This window comes from Mirounga angustirostris, unplaced genomic scaffold, assembly GCF_029215605.1.
Source record: "Mirounga angustirostris isolate CCGP_5_RB_7025 unplaced genomic scaffold, mMirAng1.0.hap1 SCAF_3, whole genome shotgun sequence".
NCBI lineage: Eukaryota > Metazoa > Chordata > Mammalia > Carnivora > Phocidae > Mirounga > Mirounga angustirostris.
Window position 1 is genome coordinate 167363865 of NW_026991711.1, and position 25091 is coordinate 167388955.

Below are 25091 nucleotides of genomic sequence, written 5' to 3' on the forward strand. Positions count from 1 at the left end.
CAGCGAGAGAGGAACACAAGCAGGGGGAGTGGGAGAGGGCGAAGCCAGGCTTCCCGTGGAGCAGGGAGCCCGGTGCGGGGCTCAGTCCTAGGACCCTGGGACCGTGACCTGAGCTGAAGGCAGATGCTTAACGACTGAGCCACCCAGGCGCCCGATAATTTTAAATTTTAAGTGATTCAGCTCTTTTCATTGTTTGTGGGGTTCTCACATTTGGGTTTGTGTTTTTTTTTAATCAAAATTGTATATTAAAATTTTATATGAGTCCGTCTCCAAGTTTTTTCAAATGCCTAATCTGTAATATATTAAAATATTTGTTGCTTTGAGCTAAATATTTAGAAGTACTCTAGCCCAAAATAAATGATATAGAAATAAATGTTGCATAATTTTTCCTGTCCTTTTTGCTCATAGGGAAGCAGCACGAGAGTGTCGTAGAAAGAAGAAAGAATATGTGAAATGTTTAGAAAACAGAGTGGCAGTGCTTGAAAACCAAAATAAGACACTCATTGAGGAGCTAAAAGCACTTAAGGACCTTTACTGCCACAAATCAGATTAATTTGGGATTTAAATTTCACCTGTTACGGTGGAAAAGGACTGGCTTGGCCACAACAAGAAAGACAAAATAAACATTTTATTTTCTAAACATTTCTTTTTTTCTATGCGCAAAACTGCCTGAAAGCAACTACAGAATTTCATTCATTTGTGCTTTTGCATTAAACTGTGAATGTTCCAACACCTGCCTCCACTTCTCCCCTCAAGAAATTTTCAGCACCAGGAATCATGAAGAGACTTCTGCTTTTCATCCCCCTCCCTCTTCAAGAAGTAATCATTTGTTTACTTGTAAATTGATGGGGGAAATGAGGAAAAGAAAATTTTTTAAAAATGATTTCAAGGTTTGTGCTGAGCTCCTTGATTGCCTTAGGGACAGAATTACCCCAGCCTCTTGAGCTGAAGTAATGTGTGGGCCGCATGCATAAAGTAAGTAAGGTGCAATGAAGAAGTGTTGATTGCCAAATTGACATGTTTTCACATTTTCATTGTGAATTATGTAAAATTGTTAAGGAACATACCCTCTAAAAAAGAATTTTAGTATGGTGTTGAAGAAATTAAGAATGAATTCGGAGTGCTTTCTATGTACATTCTCTTCTTCAATACTGAAAACTTGTCCTTGGTTCTTAAAAACATTCTGTGTTAACTATAGCTCTTCCATAGGGCAGTTGTTGCTTCTTAATTCAGTTCTGTATGTGTTCAACATTTTTGAATACATTAAAAGAAGTAACCAACTGAATGAAAAAGCATTGTATTTTAATTTTAAATTAAATTGAAGTAAATAAAAGTACAAAGCTTGTTTTAGTTAGTACTAAATTCTTAGTAAAAAGATGCTCATTAGTAAACCAGCCCCTTGAGTTATATAACAAGGTTTTTAAATAAATGTTTTTGTCATCGCCTTCAGAAAATAATTATGTCACTCATTTACTTAAAAAGATATTTCTAATTAAACTGTTCACATTTGCACTTACATTATACCACCAACAGGAAAGCCTTCAAGATGTTAAATAAAACAAAATGATATATTTGTTTATAAAATGTAATGTGTTGTAGAAAAATACTGATTTGAAATCTTTTCCATATTAACATACTTTAAGAGTATCTCTGGTGAATTTTTTAATGAAAGAAGTTGTAAGGATATAGTTATAAAAAGTACAGTATTAGATGTACACAAGGAAGGCTATTTTCTTCAGACATATTTGAATGACTGCTGTACTACAATATTTGGATTGTCCTTCTTGCAAAACATTTTTTTGGTTTGTTTTCTCCTAAAAAGGATAGTTGTGCTTTAGCTTTTCAATATACTGTATAGCCTTTGTCATTCTGCAAAGGAGCTACCTGTTTGAATCCCTGACTATAATAGTCTGTATTTATACGTATCATACATTGTTTCCAGTACTACTACTAATTATTAATTACTCATCTTATTCACTAGGCTTGATAAATCTAAAAGTTACCCTTTAAAAGAAAAATAGGATTAAGGTGGATTTTAAAAATTGGAGACTGACATAATCTTAGATATAATTTCTCATTTGAGGTTATTCCTTTTAAAAGAAGAGTATAGAAAATTAATGTTTTATATTTAGTCATGGGTTACTTTTAAACATTGTTTGTTAATATGTTAACAAAATATGCAGTCATGGGTGTTATTGGGTCCATTTTGAAAAGTAAGATTTTTAATTAATATTTGTATATGGTATATTTTTGTTTGTAACAAACCATTGTCTTTTTTCAAGGGTGAACAGAGTTTATGAAGGAGCATCATTCTAAGAATTGAGTGATTGTAGTCTTATATTTGGACAATTCACCAGATTCTCAAGAAGGCTTTCAAACGGCTGTAAAGTTTGATGTTTATCCTGCTGAGCTAATGGGGAAAGTTGTAGCATAAAAATTATTTGTATACCAGCTTAGATATGTCATTTTCCAAACTTCAACAGAAACTAAGCAAAATCACAAGTCTGTTCACAAATTAGAATTCTTAATGAGTCAAAATGTTTTGAATGTCATAAACTTTATAAATGAAAATTGCCTAGTATTTAGCACGTTGTATTCTCTAAAGTAAACCGTTTTCCAAAAGTTGAGGCATTCTGTTTAATTAGGAAAGTTGATGGTCCTCTTAGTCCCCGATAAATCAAGGCAGTCACATCCGTATGAGCGGGTTGAATTTATAAGTTTTTATAAATACCAGGTCCTTTGTACCTTGAGGAAGATTGCACTGGTTTGAAGTCAGTTACTTCATGGTGAGGTAAGAAATATATTCTGTTGCTAAATCTGTTTTAGACCCTTTAAGAGACTTGAAGGTATTTCAGTTTATACAGATAGAAATTAAGCATCTTTTGTGCGGACTTTTCTTTTTTTTACAAGAATTGGAAAAAGGGTGTTTGTTTTTAAAAAAGCATGCAACTTTGAGAATCTTTATTAAGAAAATGACATAATTAAAAAAAAATCTTGTAGCCAAGAACTATAATATATGGCCACATTACCAGTAATAAATGTTTTTTCTCTTCATATTGGCCAAAAGGGAATGAAAACATCATCATAGGAATCTGTACATATGCTACTGATTTGCCTAGAAAATAGCAAGTTTGGTATCGCTTACTTTGCAAATATAGGGCCATGTGGCACTTTTATCTATAGGACAGATTAACTCTAATAAAAATGAAGTGGGAGGGGTTTATTTTTGATATATTACTCTTATGAGTTTTCAAGCTTTGATAGTGTTTAACTGAAAAGTGGTTTAGAAAGGGCTAGATCCAATGTGTTCACATTATTAAAAAATTGATATCAGATATAATTTTAATTTCATTCTTTTCAAACTCAAGTACCATATTGGCAACCATCATATTGTCATAGGTGCTCTGTTCATTTAGATATTATGGGGGGGGAATGGCATTTGTATAATATATGTGTACATATATATAAATACATACAGTATATAATCTGAAGCTCTGAGAGCTCTTAAGTCAGGAATGCTGAGTATTATAGTATATTGAGATCAGATGAAATTTTACATTTTTGTGTGTTCTATTGCATCCCTTTTAGTAGTTTCTTGGACTGCATTACTCCAGCACTCATTGATTTTTGTCTTCTGATTTTCTTCCAAGTATTTTTTTTTATTGTTAGTTTTCTTTGGCTTGATACTTTTACATATGTTACTAGTCACTTGAAAACTCCCCCACCCCTGAAGTATTTGGTTTTTATGCTTTGTCTCTGGCAGCTATAACAGTGGTAAGAACGTTTTGAAGATAGCTTCTAAAAGGTACCACTGATTTTTCAAAACTCATCCTGGGGGACGAATTATGGTGTTTTCATTTGAGCAGGGATTTTGTCAGAAAGTGTGTTTTGGATGGTAGGTCAGCAGCAGCGCTAGTGTCTGAAAGTGCACACCAGTCAGGCAGGCTGTGTGATCAGAGGTCATCTGGCTGAAGTTTCTCTCGGTCTCTCAGGCCTCATCCCTACTATCATTTTGACCACGTGGGGTGACATGTGGAATCATACAAAGGCTTAGGAAGAAACAACAAGTTTGTTTAAACCAGGATGCTTTTACTTACTTGAAGTGACTTCAATCTAGATTTCTTCTTGACATTTTTTAAATGTTTTTAATTTTATGATCAGCTACAGTCAGCTACTAGCATAAATTGGTCTCTTTAATTTGAAGATCAAAAAGGCTGCTTCATTTTGCAGGATTAAATAAGGCTAATATGGTAAAGTTAAGATTTTGAATTAAAGTGGGTTATAAGAACAATAGTTACACACCTTTTCAGTTATTCCAAGAGGCTTTATTTTGTTGCCTTTGTGGCTCTGAAAACTTTCGGTATATTGTTTCCCATTGACCTAATACAAAAGTTGTATATTTATTTGGATTATATTTACATTGTATTCTTTGTAAATGTTTGGTGTAACTTGCACTTTTAAAAATGACCCAGATGGGTATTAGCAACTTGAGAAGTTCCCTCATCAATTAATTGTCAACTGACTTTTTATGTCTTTCTCCTCTCTTCAAATCATGTGACTTTTTAAATGGAAACTTTTCATTAAAATATTTTAGCACCTAAAGGCTAGTCTTATAAATAGCTGTAAAAGAAAAATAACAGGAAATTAGATTTGACTAGCCCAGTTAATTAAAAGATGAGTTTGGACCCAATGTTAACTCTTTTTCATCATGGATAAAGACAGAAGGAAAAGCAACTTGAGTGAATAGATATTTATTTCCAACGTTGATGTTGTCTGTAGGATATCAAGATATCCGTGAATTTGTCCAGAACAGTAAAATATTTTTCAGAGTAATTACTGTCATGATGGAGACCACATGTAATCATTTGACTAAGGTTTTTTTCACTTTAAATTGGCTTTCTTAACATCAAAGAAATGCTGCCTAAATTTGACTGATGTCAGGTGAGAAGGGAGAAAGTGCCGTGTGCTTTAGCAAGACTGTAGGTGAAGAGTTGGGGGATACGTTTGCTCACTCAATTGTACAAAGCACAACTAGAACTTTTGTTGGATGGTTTGCATACATCTTGAATACTTTTAATGTTGATATGTTGACTTTTTTAAGTTGACTGCACAGTCACTGTATGTACTTGGGAACTGGTTTCCTTGACTTTCTCGAATTGATGGCTAGGAGAGGCACTAATCCCTGAGGGGTTGAACATATCATGAAGCTGAGTCAGTATGGAAGAATTTCAAATAAATCAAACAGGGTGCTGAAGTTCCATCTGTCTCATATGCTTCTGATAAGTTCTTACTGATTAGTGAATGTAGCTTAAGCCTTTGTATGTGTCCTCAGGGGGCAGACAAACTTTAAGAGGGACCAGATAACGTTTGAATGGAGGGATTATATTTCAGGTGTTTTAGCTTGAAATTTATTTTTTAAAAAAATAAAAATAGAAAAAAAAAATAGAACAAAGCCTGTGAAGCAAGATGATATTATAAACAGGCAGAGTTGTTTAGCACAGAGAGAAGATATTGACCTGTCTGCATTCTGGTACTGTGGGTGCAGGTCCTAGCTGGGCATAACATGATACATTTTTAATTCTCACCAGCAAGTAAAAGAAAAATGAACAATCTGTGGGAAATGTCTTTGAAAAGGGTCAAACAGTAGGAAATTCAGATTTTACCTACTTTATATAGGCATTATATGATACTTGCCTATAGAAGTATGGCATGTCCAAGCTTCTGTCTGAGGAGCATCTCAGAAATGTGAGTGTAAATCTGAGATAGTTTAAAAATTGGTAGGGAAGGAAGAAAATCCCTGCAGATAATAATCTTATGTTAGTTGGCCAAGTGAAATGATCTATCATTGTGTTGGGGAGGTTTTATTTTCTTATGTTTTTAAAATTGAATTGGTAAATGCTTTATAGACGTATTTTTATCCAGGTGCCACTCCAATTTGTGTATGTAATAAAATTATTTATATTAAAAGTGGGAAATAATTTGTCAACATTGTTCTGTGAGTATGGATTTATTAGGGGTGGCAAAGAAGAGTGCTAGTTAGCAGTTTTCCATGTAGAGTTGTCCCCAACTGATTTGTCCACATGTCAGTTGTCATCCCCACCCACAAAAGGAATTATTTCTAACCTAGATGTATCACTTGAAACTTTTTAGAAACAAAATAATCAGGGAAGTTTCTAGAGAGAAAGATGTTTTTGGTTTTTGTTTCAATTTTTCCTTGAGGATTGGGGTAAAGAATACCTCCCCCCAAAACCATCAGCACAAAACAGGGTATTGATTTTTAACTCTGATGTTGCTATTGGAGTTGAATACTAAATAAATAACTATAATGAGGGAAATACATTTCTAAAAAAATTCCCTACATTCTAGAAACATCCCTGTTTTAATTTTTTTACCTAAATCTTTTTGTGCTCTGTGTAAAGAGAGAAAATGTACTGGGTTATAATGCATTTTATTAACACTATGTACATATTAGCTGCTTTGTGTTCAGAATGGTAGCAATTGCTTTGTATATTAAAGTGATCCTTGTGAATTTGTGAAATATTGTCATAAAGTGCTTTTTTCTTACTGTAATCTTTGTGGTATCAACTGTCATAATGCCCTTTTTACACACATTTATGTGCAGTCACATAAACATGCTTTTAAAAACTCTGTAAGTCTCTTTTTTTGGGGATGGGATCTCTATGTTTTCTCTTTTACTACTAGTGTTAAGCTGTATTTTCTTGAACTTAGTTTTATTACTTTTGTTAAATGAGCAAAATTTATGTTAGAATATTTTACAAGCTTGTTGGCACAGCAACAGAAAACTAGTTTGAGCAACAAGAACATATTTTCAGTTATTTAATTTTACTGTATTCCTCATTTTTAGCACAAGATTTCTTTGTTCAGTAAGATTGAACAGTACCTATTTGAAGATTTGGAGTTGTTACCTCCCTATTGAGAAAACCAATGGGAGACATAGGACCAGCTGTCTCCAGTGTCATAAAATGCATGTTTGCACTGGAAGAACAATAAGAATAGATAACTTCTCAGGTCCCCTTGTAATTCTAAAGTTTTGTGATCATATAAAATGGAAGGAAATGGGAAGGGGTGTGGTTGATCTGCTCTTTGCTTAAAGCATAATAAAAGATTCTCTCCTGTTGATTCAATTTCTGAAAATAAGCAGTTGCATTTTTTCCAAAGTACTTTTAAAAAAATTACCATGACATGTTTATGAAGCTTGTTATACCTGCTATAGTATTGAAGGCATTACATGAATTTTATTATTTTTCTACAGAGCATGACCATATAAGTTATTCTGCAAACAGACATTTTTGAGAGTGAAAGGGTGATACTAATTAATAGGGACAAAAGGGGTAAACCAGGATTGTGCTGAGCAAATCAGGACCTATGGTCACTCTCCTTGTAACCCATGTTGTTCAGGTTCACGTTGCTCCAATAAAAGCATAGAGTACCTATTTTCTCTTTATCCGTACCTTTGTTGTCACTTGCTTATTTCACAAATACTTGAAGACACGCTTCTGGGCACTAAGAAGTCCCTGCCCTCAAGAAGCTGTCCAAGACACAGCAAAGAACCCATTCTAAAACGTTTATACAATTTTAGCTCTGTGCTACAAACTCCTATTTGTCATTTCCACTCAGATTGCAAAACAGAACTTCTAATTCCTCATCTAAATCTGTTCATCCTTCAGCTGGCTTTTTCCATCTTATAAATGATGCCACTATTCCACTAAAATGCTTAAGGCAAAAACCCAGAAAAGCATTGCCTTAATCAGCGTTATCCTTTCATTGTGCATTTTAATTTCTCCACCTCTTATGCACATTGACCAAATTTGGGGCTTAGAATTCTCATGAGGGCCTAACAAGTGAAGAGGAAAGGTATTTCCAGGCACTTGAATGCTATTTTTGTTTTTAATTGAGGTGCAATTTACATAACACAATTGACCATTTTTAAGTGAACAATTCAGTGGCATTTAGTGCCTTTACAATGTGCTAGCTACCACCACCTGTAGATCCAGTTCCAAAACATCATCACTCCAAAATAAAAGCCTGTACCTATTAAAGAGTTACTCTCCATTTTCCCTTCCCTCCTGCCCCTGGCAGCCACCAATCTGCTTTCTGTTTCTATAGTTACCTACTCTGAATATTTCATATAAATAGAACCATATGTGACCTTTTGTGTCTGGCTTCTTTCACTAAGCATGTTTTTGAGTTTTCCTCCACACTAGCATTTACCAGTACTTCCTTCCTTTTTATGGCTGAATAATAATCCATTTTATGTGCCACAGTTTATCCAATCATCCATTGATGAACATTCAGATATTTCTATTTTTTGGCTATTGTGCATAGTGCTGCTACGAACATTCATGTGCAAGTATTTGAGTCCCTGTCTTCAATTCTGTTGGATAGATACCTAGGAGTGGAATTGCTGGGCCATATGGTAACTATGTTTACTTTCTGAGGAACTGCCAAATTTTTCCTGAGCTGCCGCACCACTTTACACTCCTCCCAGTGATGTATGAGGGTTCCAATTTCTCTATGCCCTGGCCAACGTTAGTTACTTGTTTTTGTTTTAATTATACCCATCCTTATTGGTGTGAAGAGGTATCTCATTGTGGTTTTGACTTGCAACTCTTTAATGATTAATGATGTTGAGAATCGTTCATGGGTCTGTTGGTTATTTGTATGTCTTGGAGAAATACCTGTTCAAGTCCTTTGCTCATTTTTTAATACTGTTTTTTGTTGTTGTTGAGTTTTAGGAGTTCCTTACATAATTTTGGATACTAGACCCTTATCAGGTAATATGATTTGCAATTATTTCTCCCATTCTCTTAAGTTTTCTTTTCACTTTCTTGATAATGTCCTCATTTTTTCACTTCATTTCCTTAAGTAGTATGTACATTTGGTAAAAACTACAAATGGAGAAGCAGTTTCTTGTGTATCCTTTTAGTGACAATCTGTGCATGTACATGCAAATCAATGTCTATTCTCTCCTCTCCCCTTTTTACATAAATGGTACTTTTTCACTGAATGTGTCTTGACAGTTCTATTTCAGTATATGTACATCTGCCTCAGTCTTGCTAACTGGTGTGCAGTATCCCATTATATAGATATCTCATAGTTTATTTAGTAAGCACCCTCTTTTGTGGACATTTAGGTTGTGACTTTTGACTGTTACAGATACACACAAGTTAGTATAAATACAAGCTAGTTTATCTTTAGGATAGATACCGAAAAGTGGAAATTGTTACTTATTAAGTATGGTTGTATTCATTTTTGGAGGTTGCTTCCTCGGCATTAAGAGTCTGCTAAATTAATAAAAATATGTTATTAAGTATTTTTTATGTCAACTTTTATATATAGTCTATGTAATTTTTTTTTTTTTTTTTTTTAGGAGTTAGAAGTAGCAGAACCAGCCTTGACACAAGGCTTTGTAGTAGGTAGGCCTTTCTTTTCACACCTCTTTCACAGGGTTTACCCTTCTAATCTTCCTCAGAAGCAATTGTTCTCAGCCAGGAAACAGTTTCTCAGCATGCCGGCTTTTCTAGTGTTAAATTTTAACACTTTGCTGGTTGTAGAAAGAAAAGCATAACATGACTTAAGAGTGGAAAGAAACTTCTGAGCTAACAAATACTGTTTTTAAAGTGACAAAAAAGAACTGAGGCCTGCCCTGCTTTCATGCAGTTCCTGTCAGTGTTAAGAGAAAGTCTCTTGTTTCCCAGAACAAGGTTCTCCATGCTCACAGCAATGTCTTGCCTCATTCTTGTTAAAGACCTTGAAAATGCTACTTCTGTCTAGGTAGAGGTTCTGGGGTAGCAGAAGAACTGTGACCACGTCTCTGACACTAAATCACATGACTATCTCACCAACTATGATATCAGGCCCTAGGTCAAGGGCCTCTTACCAATACTGGTACATTAAAAAGTGATTTTTTAAATTACTTTAAAATTTTTTCTTGATTTAAAAATTGATAAATGCTTCAATCTATCAACCACCATAAACTAAAAGCATAGAGAGTAAATGGATTTAATACTAGAGGTGAATCTTTTTTTTTTTTTAAAGATTTTATTTATTCATTTGAGAGAGAATGAGATAGAGCATGAGAGGGGGGAGGGTCAGAGGGAGAAGCAGACTCCCCGCCGAGCAGGGAGCCCGATGCGGGACTGGATCCCTGGACTCCAGGATCACGACCTGAGCCGAAGGCAGTCGCTTAACCAACTGAGCCACCCAGGCGCCCTAGAGGTGAATCTTTTATATAAGTTGATAATTTTGTTGAGAGTATGCTTTATTTTTTGATCTCTGTGATTATTTATCCCTACCTTGGGCAAAGGAAAATAAAAACCAGAAATTAGGCAATAAGTAAACATTGATTGACCCTTTTGCCCTTTATGAAGAGGGCACCTAACACTTGTCTTCTAGGAGCATAAATTGTATTTGGTAAGATAAAACATTCCAGACAATGTCGTTATTCTGCCCTGCATTTTCAATTTAGTGTTCAGTTAATTTAGATAAAGTGTTTTGATTAGAAGTCTGATCCTTTTGTATGAAAGAATGTTCCACTAGAAACTAACCAAAGATAGTACCAGGGCTTCGGATAGATCTATCATGAATTAAAGCAAGATACCCTTAAGAAGTAATCCACTTAGAAGATGACAGTGTACTTTATAGTGGTGGTTCTAAGAACCCGATGTCATACATACATATATTTTAACATAGCATCCGGGCACCAGTATTTGGCTTTAGTTGTGGGAAAAGTCACTGATACCCACTGGATAACTGTCTTAAGAATTCTAAGAAACTGGGGCGCCTGGGTGGCTCAGTCGTTAAGCATCTGCCTTCGGCTCAGGTCATGATCCTGGGGTCCTGGGATCGAGCCCCGCATCGGACTCCTTGCTCAGCAGGGAGCCTGCTTCTCCCTCTCCTACTCTGCCTGCTTGTGTTCCCTCTCTCACTGTCTCTCTCTGTCAAATAAATAAATGAAAAATCTTTAAAAAAAAAGAATTCTAAGAAACTGAGCAATGTGAGAATCAAGGCTTAGTGTACAGTAGGTTTAAACTAGGTTTCTATCCTTGAGGATAAAACAAGCACACTTAGAATGCACGCTTATGGGATCAATTAATCCCTTAACATAAGAGAAAAATGTCACAACTTTACTGACATTTATAGTGGATACTGTGGCATACCATCCAGACATACCCTCTCTCCCCAACCCCTCACCCCCCCACCCCCCGCACCGCCTGTGAGGCAGTCACTGCCCCAGCTTCTGAGAATGTTGGTTGATGGCCCTCAGCTAAGATTCTCTCCAGGTATTTTCTTCACCCTAAGGTCATGCCCCTCGGGTCAAATGACTAATCTCTTCTGCTGGGATATAAAGTCCCTCCCCCTTGCCTTAATATGGCCCAACTGCAGGGCCATCCCAGCTCTCAGTTCTCAGAGGACTTTCCTGACTGCATCCCAGCCCAACTTCTCCCTCCTTCCCAGTCTTGCTACTTTTACTCCCTCAGATTGGTAGATCTGAAAGCATTCCCATTTAAACTTTGCATCCTAACCTCCATCTCTATTTCCCCAGGGAACTTAGCCTTTGACAACATTTGAAACCCAAAGCCAAAACAAACAAACTTGATTTTTCACTGAAACAACCGAACTATTCCTGTTGAATTTTTCTTGCCTTTTATTTTCTTCTATTAAGACAAAAAAAAATTACCTTTTTCTGATTCTTATTTTTTATGAACATGTAAAACCACCAATTAATGCTTGCTTCACTTGGTAGAGCATCCAGACATCTTGAAGCTCCCCACCCCCACCCCATCCCACCTGTCTCCATCCACACCCACAATCATTTTAATATCTGTTCTCCAAAGTCAGGGATATTAAAGTAAAGGAGCTGAACTCCAATTAAAATACTTCTAATAACATACCTGAATGGGCCTGGCCTTTCATTACAGTGTTGATGATACTGTACGGCTCCTTGTTTTCAAAGACCATCCATGTTCATGGCACACTACTGGCATTTTATGGATTTGCTAAGCTATGGATATTTCTATTTCATGTGCATTTATCAGAATTTTGTTGAACCAGTACATCACAGAATGCTCAGAATTTTTAATTCGTAATTCATCTTTATTAAAGTAAAACCTCTAAAATATATGTAGAAAATAATGTATTGGGTATTTTCACATCCAAGATAGTCATTGAAGGTTAAGGGGAAGGAGGAGGTCTTATTTCTAATGTTTTACAAAGGAAATCTATCTCTAGTACCAAATACCATGGTATTGGTACTAGAATACCATGGATGATATTCTTGTCATCTAAATTTGTTGAAGCTGTTAAGCTTGTACACTGTTAAAAAGTGTGTGACTTCATAAAGTCTGTCAAAGATAATCATAAAACAATGAAGCAATCATTTAACCCAAAGACCAGTCCCCTCTAAATGGAATGTATCTTTTTCATTCAACCAATATTTGGCTCTGAGACACTGGCTACTGGGAGGCAGCAGGGAAGAGGCACGATCGAGCAGTCCTGGCCCTCAAGAGGCTCCCCCTCTTCTGGGGAATCCAGACATGGAGTAAGCACTTACAAGTACAGTATGGAAGGAGCTTCTCCTCCGGGGAGCTAACTTCCCATAAGGGGTGAGATTTAAAACCGCTTTCATTGTCACCCCATGCATTACAAACAGGAGGGGAAAGCCTAGGCAAGAAATACAAGAACAACATTTGAGGAAAGGGAGTGCTAAGGGAAAATCTACAGCTTTTGAAGAAGACAGCCTGTGCACAGCACATGGAGGGCCGAGATTCTAGGGGTTTTCAAAAAGCAGCTAAATTTTATTTTTACTTAATCCTTTACTTATATACCTAAATCAGAAATTAAGCCAAAAAGCATGAAATGAGACCTCCGAGAACTCATATCCTACTCTCAAATAGCCCAAACTATTTAAGACCTAAATGGGGCAGATAAAAAATATCTCAAGAGCTTTAACAGCTCAGGGGATATATACACCAAGCCTCTTGTTTTATATTCAGAAGAGTAGAAAACTGGGCTAAACATATATCTCAGAATGTATGTAAAATAATTTGCATGGGTTAGCCTCACCAAAACAAGCTCACTGCTTTGACCACGCCCTTATAACGGCCCTTCATTATATCATCAGGGGAAATTGTGTATCAAGAGGGAGCAGTATGGGACACAGATACCTCATATGCTCCTTTAATGGTAAATTTTGCAGAGTCAAATAGGACTAAAAAGTCATAGCAATGGGACAGAGTGCTGCTCTGTTTTAAACATGCACTTTGTCCCTCGAGAACCTTTGGTTAGACTTTTTGTTCAGTAAGCCATTTCATTAAACGTGGTTCAATTCCCAGTCTAAGACATTCACTGACACATTCAATAACAACATTCTTATAAATTAAAGTCAACTATAAGTCCTCCCTCTGGTTTCTCTTCTGTGCTTTGTAAATATGTACATCTTTTTCAGGATCATAGTGAACCTTACTCACAGTAAATTGCCTCTCCAGCATCGCTAAGAAGTTGTTGTCCCGTTCATAGCGAATTCGGCAAGCTAAAAGAATCACAGAGCGGTTGCTACTGAGATGTTCCAAAGTCTGAAGAAGATCTGCGAATGTTTCTTCTAAATATATGATATCAGCTCCAAGTATCAGGTCAAATTCTCCAGGTGAGTAACTCCCCAAATTTTGTCCCCAAGTCAGCTCCTTAACAATAGCTTTGGGTTGGATATGGGGAGGTAAGTTGGCTTGAACATTTGATTTAAGAAATTCTAATGCTACTTTCCGATCCGTGATAGTCACATGAGCACCTAGAATGTGGGACAGAGAGACAGTTATGTGCACATCAATACAACTGGTCGGGACGGGGGAGGTGGTCAAGTTAAACAGCAGGGTGAGTGTCTAGTATTCCACCGAGTAGCCAGAAGACCATGCCCTTCATGGATGGCTGTAGAAGAACAGAACAATGACCAGTAGCTCCTTCTGCACTGCTTACTGGCAAACATGAACCTTTGATGTGCCTCTCTGACACACCTGTTTGCTAAGCTCTCCCGATAAAATGCAGAGTCCCCAAATGACAAGCTGAAGCTTCTGAATTCTGCAGGTAGAGCTGGCCCACCCTCCACAGGTGTCTACCACTGTACTTCATTCATTAGGTCATGATCTTCAAGTCAGTAGACCTGATGGTAAAATGGAATCCACTGAAGAAAAATCTAGGAGCAAATAATTATGAAGATGACAAGATACCCAAAACAAGGAAAGGCCACTCTCTGGAGTCTAAGCTTTAAAAGGAATCAAGGGAGGGCGCCTGGGTGGCTCAGTTGGTTAAGCGACTAACTTCGGCTCAGATCATGATCCAGGAGTCCCTGGATGCTCAGCAGGGAGTCTGCTTCTCCCTCTGACCTCCCCCCCTCTCATGCTCTCTCTCTATCTCATTCTCTTTCTCAAATAAATAAATAAAATCTTAAAAAAAAAAAAAAGGAATCAAGGGAGAGATTAATTGGCTATTACAAAATCCCAGTCCACATCTGCTGTTAGGAAGCAGCATTATGTATTTTGTGTGTGTGTGTGTATAATTTTTTGAAAGTGGTAAACTTAGAAATTACTAGATTGTATCAAAGTACTACTATAGGTTAAAATGTGAGATCATGTTTTCTAAATGCTAAGTTTCTACATGCGGTGTATAAAATTAATGAGGCAATATTCCGTTAATATTTCTTGTGAGTTGCTTACCATGAACCAGTAAACTACCAGACTGAACTGGTAGTTTACCCTTAAGGTGAAAGAATCACGTAAGGTCGGCCCTGAAATACCTCATCTGCACTGCAGTAACAATATAATATGTGTAATCCTGTTTAGTTTGGGCCTTGTAAATTCTGAAATTTAACATTGTGATTCATTCTTCATAAAATGACCTCTCATTTGCACCCTTAGTTGGTAATCTTCATGGGTAATCCCCCACGGGACTCCAGACCAGCTATAGCAAGCACCATTTCAGTGGCAGCTCAGACTGATGTTTCTCATCTTGACCTGTAATGTTAGGACACTATGTAATTCTACCTGACATTTACAGCCCTGAGTGTGATACTGAAGAAAACGCTCAAGCTGTTAGATTTTACAAGAGTGCTCCTACCACTTTGACCGTTCAGTGCTAGACAGCATGCTGCCCAATGAGCAGAATTCGGAGATACTTCTCATCTCTCCTGATAATAAAAAAAATCACAGACAGCCTTTTCCTGGTTTGACTCAGAACTTTATCTCTGGCTTTCTTAACAATCTGCATTTGCAGGCAATCCTGGAGTGATCTAGTCTTTTGCATATCATCTCGGTGTTCATTTTAATACTTCTTACATGTAAACCTTTTCAATGCCTGTCTCAGGGGGTTTCTGAAGCTACTGCTAACCAGCTAGGGGTTCCGGGAGTTTTGCCAGGATCTTGATGTGAGTTGGCCACTCCCCTGTAACATCTGTCAATTGTACAAATAGCCAAGTAGCTACCATCAGCCAAGGGACAAAAGCCCCTACCCTCACAGACCTTACATTCAAGTGAGGAGCCAGGCAGTAAGAGGAGTTTTTAAAATGAGAATAGCCAGTATGTCATTTAGAGATAAGGACTAGGGGGATAATAAAGCAGGAAAGAGAGATGTGAAATGTCTGGAAGTAAGGGAGGTGGGGCTGACATTTCAGACTGAACAAAAAGGGAAGGTCTCGCTGAGAAGGGGACTCAGATGAAGGTCTGGAGGAAGTGAAGGTATAACTGAGTGCGTCGCAGGGGGAACAGTCTTCCTGGCAGGCAGAAAAGCAAGTGCCAAGGCCTACAGGGGGGCAGGCAAGGAGGCTACCGTGGTTGAAATGAGTGAATGAGGAATGAAGTAGTAGAAGATGAGGTTGAGGAAGTAACAGGCAGGAGGCAGATGACCTATGCAGGCCTCACAGGTCACGTTTCAGAAAGGCTTTGGCTTTTTCTGAGATGGGAAGCCAGTGGAGAGTGCTGAGCAGAAGTGCCAATGATTTCAGGCTTTAACAGAATTTCTAGCAGTAGGTCAAGGAGTCCTGTGAAGAGGTCACCACAATGACCCAGCTGAAGGAGGCGGGTGGTTTGCCCCTTTGGTCTAACCACCCCAGGCCAGCTCCCAAATACACCTGCCCAGGAGCAGCCTCTCCTGCCTCTCCTGAGAAGCACTCCCCCTCACCAGCCACTCAGGTTTCATCACCCAGATGTCATCCCTGCATAGGGCAGCTCTGTCTGTGGTTTCCTTTTGGGTGTTTGTTTAGGGGGGGCCATGGAAAAGGTCTTAGATTTCTTTGAATCTGTCAGTTTCCTTTGAATCTTCCCCTTGTGATTTGGGGAACATATAGATCATTTGCCCTGTAGTTTCCCACAATCTGGATTTTGCTGATTGTACCATTTGTGTAGTTTAGCATGTTCCTGGCTCCTCTGTGTCTCCTGTAAATTTGAGTTTACTTTTTTGAGCAAGACTATTTCAGAGGTGGTAGCGTGTTCTTCATCAAGATGTATGTAGGACCTGGTAGGCTCTATTTTTGTGATGTGAGCAGGCACAAATACCCAGTGCCCAGATCTTTAATTCACTAGATTCCTTTTGCATTTGTTTGTTGAGAAATTTCTATAAAGGGAAGTTTCTTTCAACTACTATTTAGTTACTCATTTTGTACAGAAACTGAATAGGATAAACTTTGCTCCTCCCTCCCCTTTTATACACCAGATTCCAAAGATCTGGTTTCTAAGCATCCTCGAAAGATGACTAATTGGGTTTATTTTGTTGCTGTTGTATTATGAACTCATGGATTAAACATATTTGATATATTTAAATCCAGTGCCATTATCAATATTGATGTTCAAACTGTCCTATCTTTTGCCAGTGGACTTTGACACAACCCCATGTCATCCTTGTTAGCTTCCTTGCTATCTGGTATAATGAGATATACTGGGTCATCTTACCTATTTCCTGCTACAGAAAATACATTTCCATTACACATTTTCAGCCGCTTAAAATTTGATTTTTTTTTCTTCTTTAGATAGGAGACAGCAGGTTTGTAGGCTGTTGGGAATGGTCAGTTGGAAAGAGGGAAGAAAAGTGATTATGCAGGGAGAGGGAAGAGGAGAGAAGGGGGTTGGCCCGTGCAGGGCAGACCCTGCGTGTGAGAGCATCCCACGGAGGGCAAAGGTGGAGCCGGTGGGCCCAGACACGGGAGAGTTAGAGGCAGCGTGGGAGGCTACAGAAGTTCTCTTCTGCCCGCTGTAATCTCCTCAGTGAAATAAGAAGAAACATCACCAGCTGGGAGTGTGGACGGGGGACGGAGACACTCAGCAGAGTAAGAGAGGAAGCAGGATGGGGCTGCTCAGTGGCATCGCCTGCCCCTTGAGGTTCCTGAGCCACAATGTGAAGTGAGACCCCACAGCAGAGAGCCCCACACGGGGCTGCACGGACACGGGCCTGGAATCAGCCGAGGGCTACCCTCCCCCTGCTATCCAGCCTAGCGAGGAGAAGCAAGGACGGGCAGAGTGCCCAGGGACGTGAAGATGGTGAAGAAATGACCCCCCGGGAGGCTCGTGCTGTGTGTGGAGGGTGTGGCAACATTTAGCCCATGACAGACTCACGGGAGCTGACCCAACACGACCACATGTCCCTCGGCCACTCACTCAGTAATGGAGAAAGAACGCTTGAACCCCTACCATCACTTTAGTTGGTACTTTTGTAAGCAACACCTTACTTTATTCGAACGTGGGAGCACATACTACGTACTAGAGACACAGAGATGAGCAAAACAATCCTTGGCCTCTAGGAGCTCAGTCTCAGGAGGGAGAGAGACACAGAAGCACAACTGTGACGCAATGTGGGGAGTAAAATAGGGAGATGGGGTTGTCAGGAAATGATGTGGTCACAAAGGACACCCTCTTAGAGAGGGGCAGAGGTCAAAGAATTCGGAAGGAAGGGAAATCTGAGCTTACACTGGGAAGATGTGGCATTAACCAGGGGAAAGGGGTGAAGAAAGGGCATTCAGGGCAGAAGGGACAGGCCAGAAGCCACTGGTGTGTCCCTGGAACCGCAAACAGTGCAGCCGGTCTGAAACAGGAGCCCGAAGGGTCAGGCAAAACGGGGTTAGAGCCTCATGAGTCTTAGGCCGTGGGGAGGCACAGGGCTTTTTTTGTTTTGTTTTTAACTAGGCTCCACACCCACTGTGGGGCTTGAACTCACGACCCCGAGATCAAGAGTCGCATGCTCCACCGACTGAGCCAGCCGGGTGCCCCGAGCACTTCTGCAAGGAGGATGGGCCGCTCTGGCCTACTGGGAAGTGGGTCTGAGAAGACAAAGCAGAGGCAGAGAGGTGAGGCGGTGGGGATGCGCATAGCATTACGGAGGAGACAGATGCTGAGAGCTCCAGCCAGGCCAGGGGGCACGCAAAGGGAGAACTGGAATCAAGAAACTGTTAGAAGACAGATCAGCGGGGCTCAGAGAGGGAGGTGGGGCTGGGGGAGCGGGTCAAGCCGCCGCTGGCTTGAGTGATGACTGGGGTGGCCACACTAACTCAGAACAAAAGCAAAGGATGAGTTTGCAAAGGGAAGAAGAGTTCAAATGTAAACACACGTATGTTTGAGGTGCTGAGAAATAGCCAGGCAGAGACACCCAGCCTTCAGTGAAACACAAGTGGAAAGTTCAGTGGAGACTTACACACCAGGAGTACAGAAAACTAAAAGACAACTCTTTCCTGAGCGCTATATTTTAAGACTGTTCCCAGACTTGGTTGGCATCAGATCACCTCAGAAGCTTTTAAAATCCAGATTCCCTAACCCCACCCCAACTTACAGAGCCCTATCTTAAAAATGAGACAGTTTTTTCTAAGAATAGTTTCCACACAGTACAAAGAGATTTTCAAACGAAGAACCAGGGTTTAAGAGTCAGAACTGGATTCCAGTTCTAACTCCACAGTCCATGAGCTTTGTGACCTTGGGCAGGTTTCCTAACCTCTATCAAGCCTTCATTTCACCACAGAGAGCACCAAGGGGACCCACCCACCACACAGGGGCACAGTGAGAAGGGCCTGGGAACTGCCCAGTAATTAACAGGTGTTGTTTTTTCTTTTAACAGGAAAATCTCATCACCCATTATTAAAGTTCTGCAGAGAACTCACCAGGGGTTTTTTTTTTTGGCTTTTTAATATAATCTGTCTTTTCCTTCCTTCCCCCTCAGAATTAGAATGGAAGCTTCCTCAGAAGGCAGGAATAAATGACTCAGGTTATGAAAAATGGAAATACTTTAAGAAGGAGAATGATCAGCATCTAACATTTCAAAATCACTCCCTATTCTAGTTCTCACTGCCTCCTTTCTAAAAGACTAACGTTTTCTTTACCCTCAGGTTTCAACCTCCAAACTAACGCCTAATATTTTGCAGCCACAACAAATAATGGGTTTGCAAATCACACTGCACGGAGAGGCGCGCACAGCGTTGAATGAGACAAACAGGTGTGTGTGTATGTACGTCCATATACATGCGTGTGCACACACATACACCTCTATAACGATGAATTACAACTATGGTTAAAAACACAGATGGAGGGGGCGCCTAGGTGGCTCAGTTGGTTAAGTGACTGCCTTCGGCTCAGGTCATGATCCCGGAGTCCCAGGATCGAGTCCCGCATCGGGCTCCCTGCTCAGAGGGGAGTCTGCTTCTCCCTCTGACCCTCCTCCCTCTCCTGCTCTCTGTCTCTCATTCTCTCTCTCTCAAATAAAAAAAAAAAAAAGAAAGAAAAAAAAAAATACAGATGGAGATAGGGCGCCTGGGTGGCTCAGTTGGTTAAGCATCTGCCTTGGGGTCAGGTCATGATCCCGGGGTCCTGGGATCGAGCCCCGCGGCGGGCTCCCTGCTCAGCGTGGAGTCTACTTCTCCCTCTCCTCCCTGCTCGTGCTCGCTCTCTCAAATAAATAAATAAAATCTTAAAAAAAAATACAGGTGGAGGAAAAAGAATGGAAGGAAATACACCAAAATGGCAACAGTACATATGTTGCAGAGTCATGAATAATTAGGACGTTTGATGGGTTTGTCGTCCCCCTTCTTCATTCTGCTTCTAGGGCTATTTTTGAAATAGAGTGACATCACTTTTGTAAAAGAAACATTACTTTTCATGATCTTCTAGTTTGTCCAACTCTTACTCCAGAACTATTTGAGTAACTACTGTGTGGCAAGTGGTGTCTGGGGCCAAGGACACACGGAGGGAGGGGCAGTCCCGTGTCTCAGGAGCCTCAGCGGGCCAGGACAGACAGACATAAGGAACAACCACCTGTTACAAAATGTGACACAGGTGGTGCGCAGACCAAGCGCTGTGGGGAGAAGAAATCAGGCAGTAGTGAATTGTGTGTGGCAGGAAAGGATTCAAAGAGGTGACAGGGAAGCCGGGCCAGGAAGCACGCATCCCCCGTCCCGAGCACAAGGTCTGTGGTTCCATTCCAGCCGCTCCCCAGCCGTCCATCTTGTGAGGCAACAACTAACCAGTCCCTCTCTCTGCGCTCCTCTTTGAAGAAGCTCATCCCAGTTTTCCCCACCCCCCACACCCAGATTTCTAGATCACAAACAGAAATACTCAGAGGGGCAATCAACATTTATTTGAGCATTTGCTTTGTGCCAGTCAATGAGCTAACCGCTTCCTATGCCTAATCTCATTGGATCCTCACATGGCATGAACTAGTATCTCCATTTTATAGGGAAACTGAAGTGGAGAGATTGAGCAACTTGCCCAAGATCACAGAGCTAGTAAGAGTTAAAAGAGGTGTCAAAACCAAGTATAACTCTAAACCTATGCACTTTGCCAACTAGTCTCTACACCAGCTGATACGGCTGTGCAGTTCTCCTGGGGAAACAGAAGAAACCTCATTTCCCTTCCAGGTAATTCCTCTCACATCAGTAAAGTTAGTGTCAAGGAAAGATAATAAAGAGCCACAGTGTCTGACAAGCCTGGTTTGACTCTCAAGTCTCCACTGACCAGGACTTCACAAAGGGGCTTAATCTCACAGAACCCCAGTTTCATTGGCAAAAGGAAAGTTAAAAATAATATCTAACACCCATGGGGATGTTCTAAGGCTAACAAAAGGCAGCATATGAGCAAGAGCCTCATCAGTGCCTGTATGGGCTGTAGGGTGAGAAAGCTGGAAACCTAGATCCCCACCACGCGGCCCCTGTTCCCCATCACATTTGGGAAGGCAAGATCTAAACAGAGAAAGGAATACTGAAAAAAAGAAAAGTTACCAGAAAGAGGACACAATAAAGGAGGGGCTTTCGTGGGTCCTCGAGTACCTGTACACTATGTAATGGAATCCCAGCTCCTGAAGTGTGGTCTGAGTACCAACTGTCGGCATCGTCATCCCCTGGGAGCTTGTTAGAATTGGAGGCTCTCAGGCCTGACCCCAGACCTACAGAAGCTGAAACTGCATTTTAACAATACTGAAGTGATAAATGTTATATATTGTGTCTTAGAAGGTGGCCTATCCTATCATTGGGTAGTTTGAACTGCATGAGCCAGAAGCTGTAGAAAGGAGTCAACAAAGAATAATAAAATAAAAACAAAAGCTTAAGGGCACCTGGGTGGCACAGTCAGTTGAGCATCTACCTTCGGCTCAGGTCCTGATCTCAGGGTCCTGGGATCAGCCCTGCATCCAGCTCCCTGCTCAGTGGGGAGTCTGCTTCTCCCTTTTCCCTGCCCCTCCCCACTGCTCGTGCTCTCTCTAATAAATAAATAAAATCTTTAAGGAAAAAAAAAAAGCTTAAAAATGCTCTAGGCCTAAGTTAATGTGTGCATACCAAATTAAAAAAATGAAAAACCTTGATATCAATTCAGGACTGCATACTGTGAATACAATTTTTTTTTAAAGATTTTATTTATTTGACAGACAGAGACAGCGAGAGAAGGAACACAAGCAGGGGGAGTGGGAGAGGGAGAAGCAGGGCCCCATCCCAGGACCCTGGGATCATGACCTGAGCCAAAGGCAGATGCTTAACCGACTGAGCCACCCAGGTGCCCCTGTGAATACAATTTTTAAATATAAGATGTCAGTACAAACTACAGCAGGGCCGACCCTTCTTAGAAGAGAAAAACCAGCCAAGTTTCCTCAACAAGGGAACTATAGGAATGAGACTACCTGCTCTCCCTGCGTAACAGGGTTAAATCCAATAGAGATTGGAAGGCCCCTAAACTTTAAAAATCTATGTGGGTGAATATGAGAATTCTCTTTGAACTAAAAGTTGCCTTCAGATCATATTATTGGCATAATACTGAAGGGGGCAGGAACCTAATTCAGACAACCTAATTGTCTCCTCAACTGCAATTCTAATTGCCCAAATAAACGTGTTTGCTTAAAAAACAAAACAAAATTAAAAAAATAAATAAACTGAGGAGGGCAAAGCAGTCTCTCGTGAGAAGTATAAATAACAGGATGAGAGCAAGAGCAAGAGAGAAGCAAGCAAGCAGGTTTGCTGGAGTTAAGGGCACCAGCAGCCAACTCATAAGCACGGGGCACAGAAAAATCCAGTAAGGGGGAAACCAATACGGTCTGTGTCAAGGAAACAGCAATCACACCTCGCAGTGAGTTGACTCACAAAGGAGTGAGCCAGCGTACAGCACTTACCCAGCAGGGCAGCCACTATGCCCACCAGCCCGGTGCCGGCACCCAGCTCCACCGCAGAGCAGCCCTGGAGCTCCACAGCTCCCATCTCCAGATAGGTGGAAAGGACGACAGCCTGAATCAGAACACAGCGGGGTGATCCAAGTCAACAAGTGCTTTAGGAACCCAAGGGTTTCGGGCAGACTTCGCACGAGCAGGAAGACATGACATACCCCTCTCCTCCCTGCAAGGTTCCAGTCCCAGTTTGGCAACAGGCAGAAACTCAGCTGCTGCTGGGAGGGGACCCCCCAGAGCGGGCACAGACGCTGCAGCCTCAGGCCCCACAAGCTCCCTCCCGGGGACAGTAAGGGTCAAGGACACTGCCCACACAACACAGGATCCTGCTCAATCTGGCAAGTTTCACTTCTTACTCTTTGTTATATGAATTATATCTCAATATAAAACTGTTATTAAAATAAGTAAATAAAGGGGCACCTGGGTGGCTCAGTTGGTTAAGTGACTGCCTTCGGCTCAGGTCGTGATCCTGGAGTCCCGGGATGGAGTCCTGCATCGGACTCCCTGCTCAGCAGGGAGTCTGCTTCTCCCTCTGACCCTCCCCCTCTTGTACTCTATCTCATTCTCTCAAATAAATAAAATCTTTAAAAAAATTAAATTAAATTAAAAAATAAGTAAATAAAGACCAGTCTTATAATCCACTGTGGTTGTCTGCAGAGGCCCAGTGGGGTACTCACCGCGTCCCAAACCACCGCGGCAACTCCCAGCTGTCTCCAGTCCTGCCGGATCTGGATCGTGTGGTTCGCAAAGGAGAAGGTGGCAAGAGGCTTGTGGAATTTCTGCAACCCCACTCCCGCTGTCTCCTCATAGGGCACCAGGGCCATTTCGCCTGCACTCAGCTCTCGGCTCCCTCAAAGCTGTTGGGCAAGAGAAGCCTGCCTGACGCTCTGGCCAGAAAAAAATGCACTCTCTTAAGTAGCCCCAGATGCTTTTTTTTTAATATTTTATTTGACAGAGAGAGACACAGCGAGAGAGGGAACACAAGCAGGGGGAGTGGGAGAGGGAGAGGGAGAGGTAGGCTTCCCGCAGAGCAGAAAGCCTGACGTGGGGCTCGATCCCAGGACGCTGGGATCATGACCTGAGCCGAAGGCAGACACCTAACGACTGAGCCACCCAGGCGCCCGCCCCCCCGCCCCCCCCCCCCCGTCAAATGCTTTTTAAAGCCAAATCTTACAAGTTCAAAAGAAGACAACAGAGGTGGGGCGGGGGGGCCTTTGTCTAATTCCTTTTTGCACGGCTCTTCCTCTTCTGGGAAGGGAAATTTAGTTCCGAATACATGCCAAACGAGGTCTTTGGGAAAAGAACCCACAACCGTACGACTCCCGCAGGATGCCCTAGGCACTCTGCTGCGACCGCTGGGTGAACTGGAGCCGCGGGAAGAGTGAGCGTAGCGGGGCCGCTAGCCCAGGGCCGCAGTCAAAGTCGTGCTTTCGACACTGTCCGGGCCCGTTTGGACTGCAGCTGCCACCCGCTGCGGTCGGCAGGATAGTGTTCGCTGTTTCGTTTTGGTCTTCCCTCCACCCCCTCTAAATTCAGCGCGTTCAACGCTGACAGCCGTGGACCCGAAACTGCACTTGGACTGAGCGTTAACCGTTTGATTCTCCGGCTTTTTGACACGGTCGCAGTTCCATCTCGCCCAGTCTGGAAGCGAAAGGCACTCGTGAACCCCGAGTCGCCCCCGGGGAGAGCGAGAGCCCGGGTCCCGGGGCGGACTCGGGCGTCCGGCGGCTCGGAGGCCTGCCCTGCGTCCCCCAAACCCGACCCCGGCCCCCTCGAAAGGGCCGACAGGTACGCACTCGCTTCCGGCGGGCCCCAGAGCTCCGGGAACCCGCGGAGGTAGAAGAAGTGGGCGGTCGGGGACGGGTCCCCCAGCCGCGCGGGGCGCGCCCCACCCCGGCAGTGCCGCCCGCTTCCCCGAGCCGCGGCCGCCCCCGAAGCGGGGCTGGCGACGCGGCCGGGCCCGAGGTGGGCCTCGCCTCTACTTACTGCTCGGGAGCCAGCCCCGCGTGGCGCGCCTCGCTTTCCCCGCCCCGAGCGCGGCCGCCGCAACCACCCGCCTTAAAGGGCCGGCAGCCGGGAGCTGGCCGGGCGCCGGCAGCGCGGGCGGGCGGCGGAGGTGGGCGGTGCGCGCGCCCGGAGACACGCGTTTCCGGTCCCTCCTACCGCGGACAGGTGTTCCCAGTGCGCTGCGGGGCGCGGGGTCGCAGGTGTGCCGGGCGCGCGCCGGAGGAGGACGCAGGGGGAGAGGGGATCGGGCCTCCCTCCGCAGGTCCCCAAGGTATTCGGGCCGCCAAAGCAGTTTCCGGGACTCCGAGGGCAGCGTGGGCGAGGAGCGCGAGGCGAGCGAGGTGCGGAGCCGCGGGCAGGCGCGCGGAGAGGGCGCGGGGGGGGGGGGCTCTGGCGGCGGG

At 42.2% G+C, this 25091-nt stretch overlaps 2 protein-coding genes across 17 annotated transcripts in view; one reads left to right on the top strand and one right to left on the bottom strand.

Annotated features, from left to right (window-relative positions):
- CREB1 (cAMP responsive element binding protein 1) overlaps window positions 1-8773 on the top strand; it is a 63109-nt gene extending 54336 nt beyond the window's left edge. For 7 of the 9 annotated variants that reach the window (XM_064586984.1, XM_064586985.1, XM_045868120.3 and 4 more), the window contains one exon: window positions 409-4837. In XM_064586984.1, coding sequence (XP_064443054.1) covers window positions 409-553 — 145 coding nt within the window. In that variant the 3' untranslated portion in view covers window positions 554-4837. Of the gene's footprint in view, window positions 1-408; window positions 4838-8756 lie in introns of those variants that run through there. The other 2 variants (XR_010410277.1, XR_006789533.3) reach the window with 2 other exon arrangements.
- METTL21A (methyltransferase 21A, HSPA lysine) overlaps window positions 1-25091 on the bottom strand; it is a 61530-nt gene that overhangs the window by 35706 nt on the left and 733 nt on the right. Inside the window, exons 1-5 of one of the 8 annotated variants that reach the window (XM_054506032.2) lie at window positions 23858-24473; window positions 23361-23540; window positions 22633-22744; window positions 13491-13807; window positions 9365-9565 (exon numbers count right to left, since the gene is read on the bottom strand). In XM_054506032.2, the coding sequence (XP_054362007.1) occupies window positions 9548-9565; window positions 13491-13807; window positions 22633-22744; window positions 23361-23507 (594 nt within the window). In that variant the 5' untranslated portion in view covers window positions 23508-23540; window positions 23858-24473 and the 3' untranslated portion in view covers window positions 9365-9547. The other 7 variants (XM_045868113.3, XM_045868117.3, XM_045868114.3 and 4 more) reach the window with 7 other exon arrangements.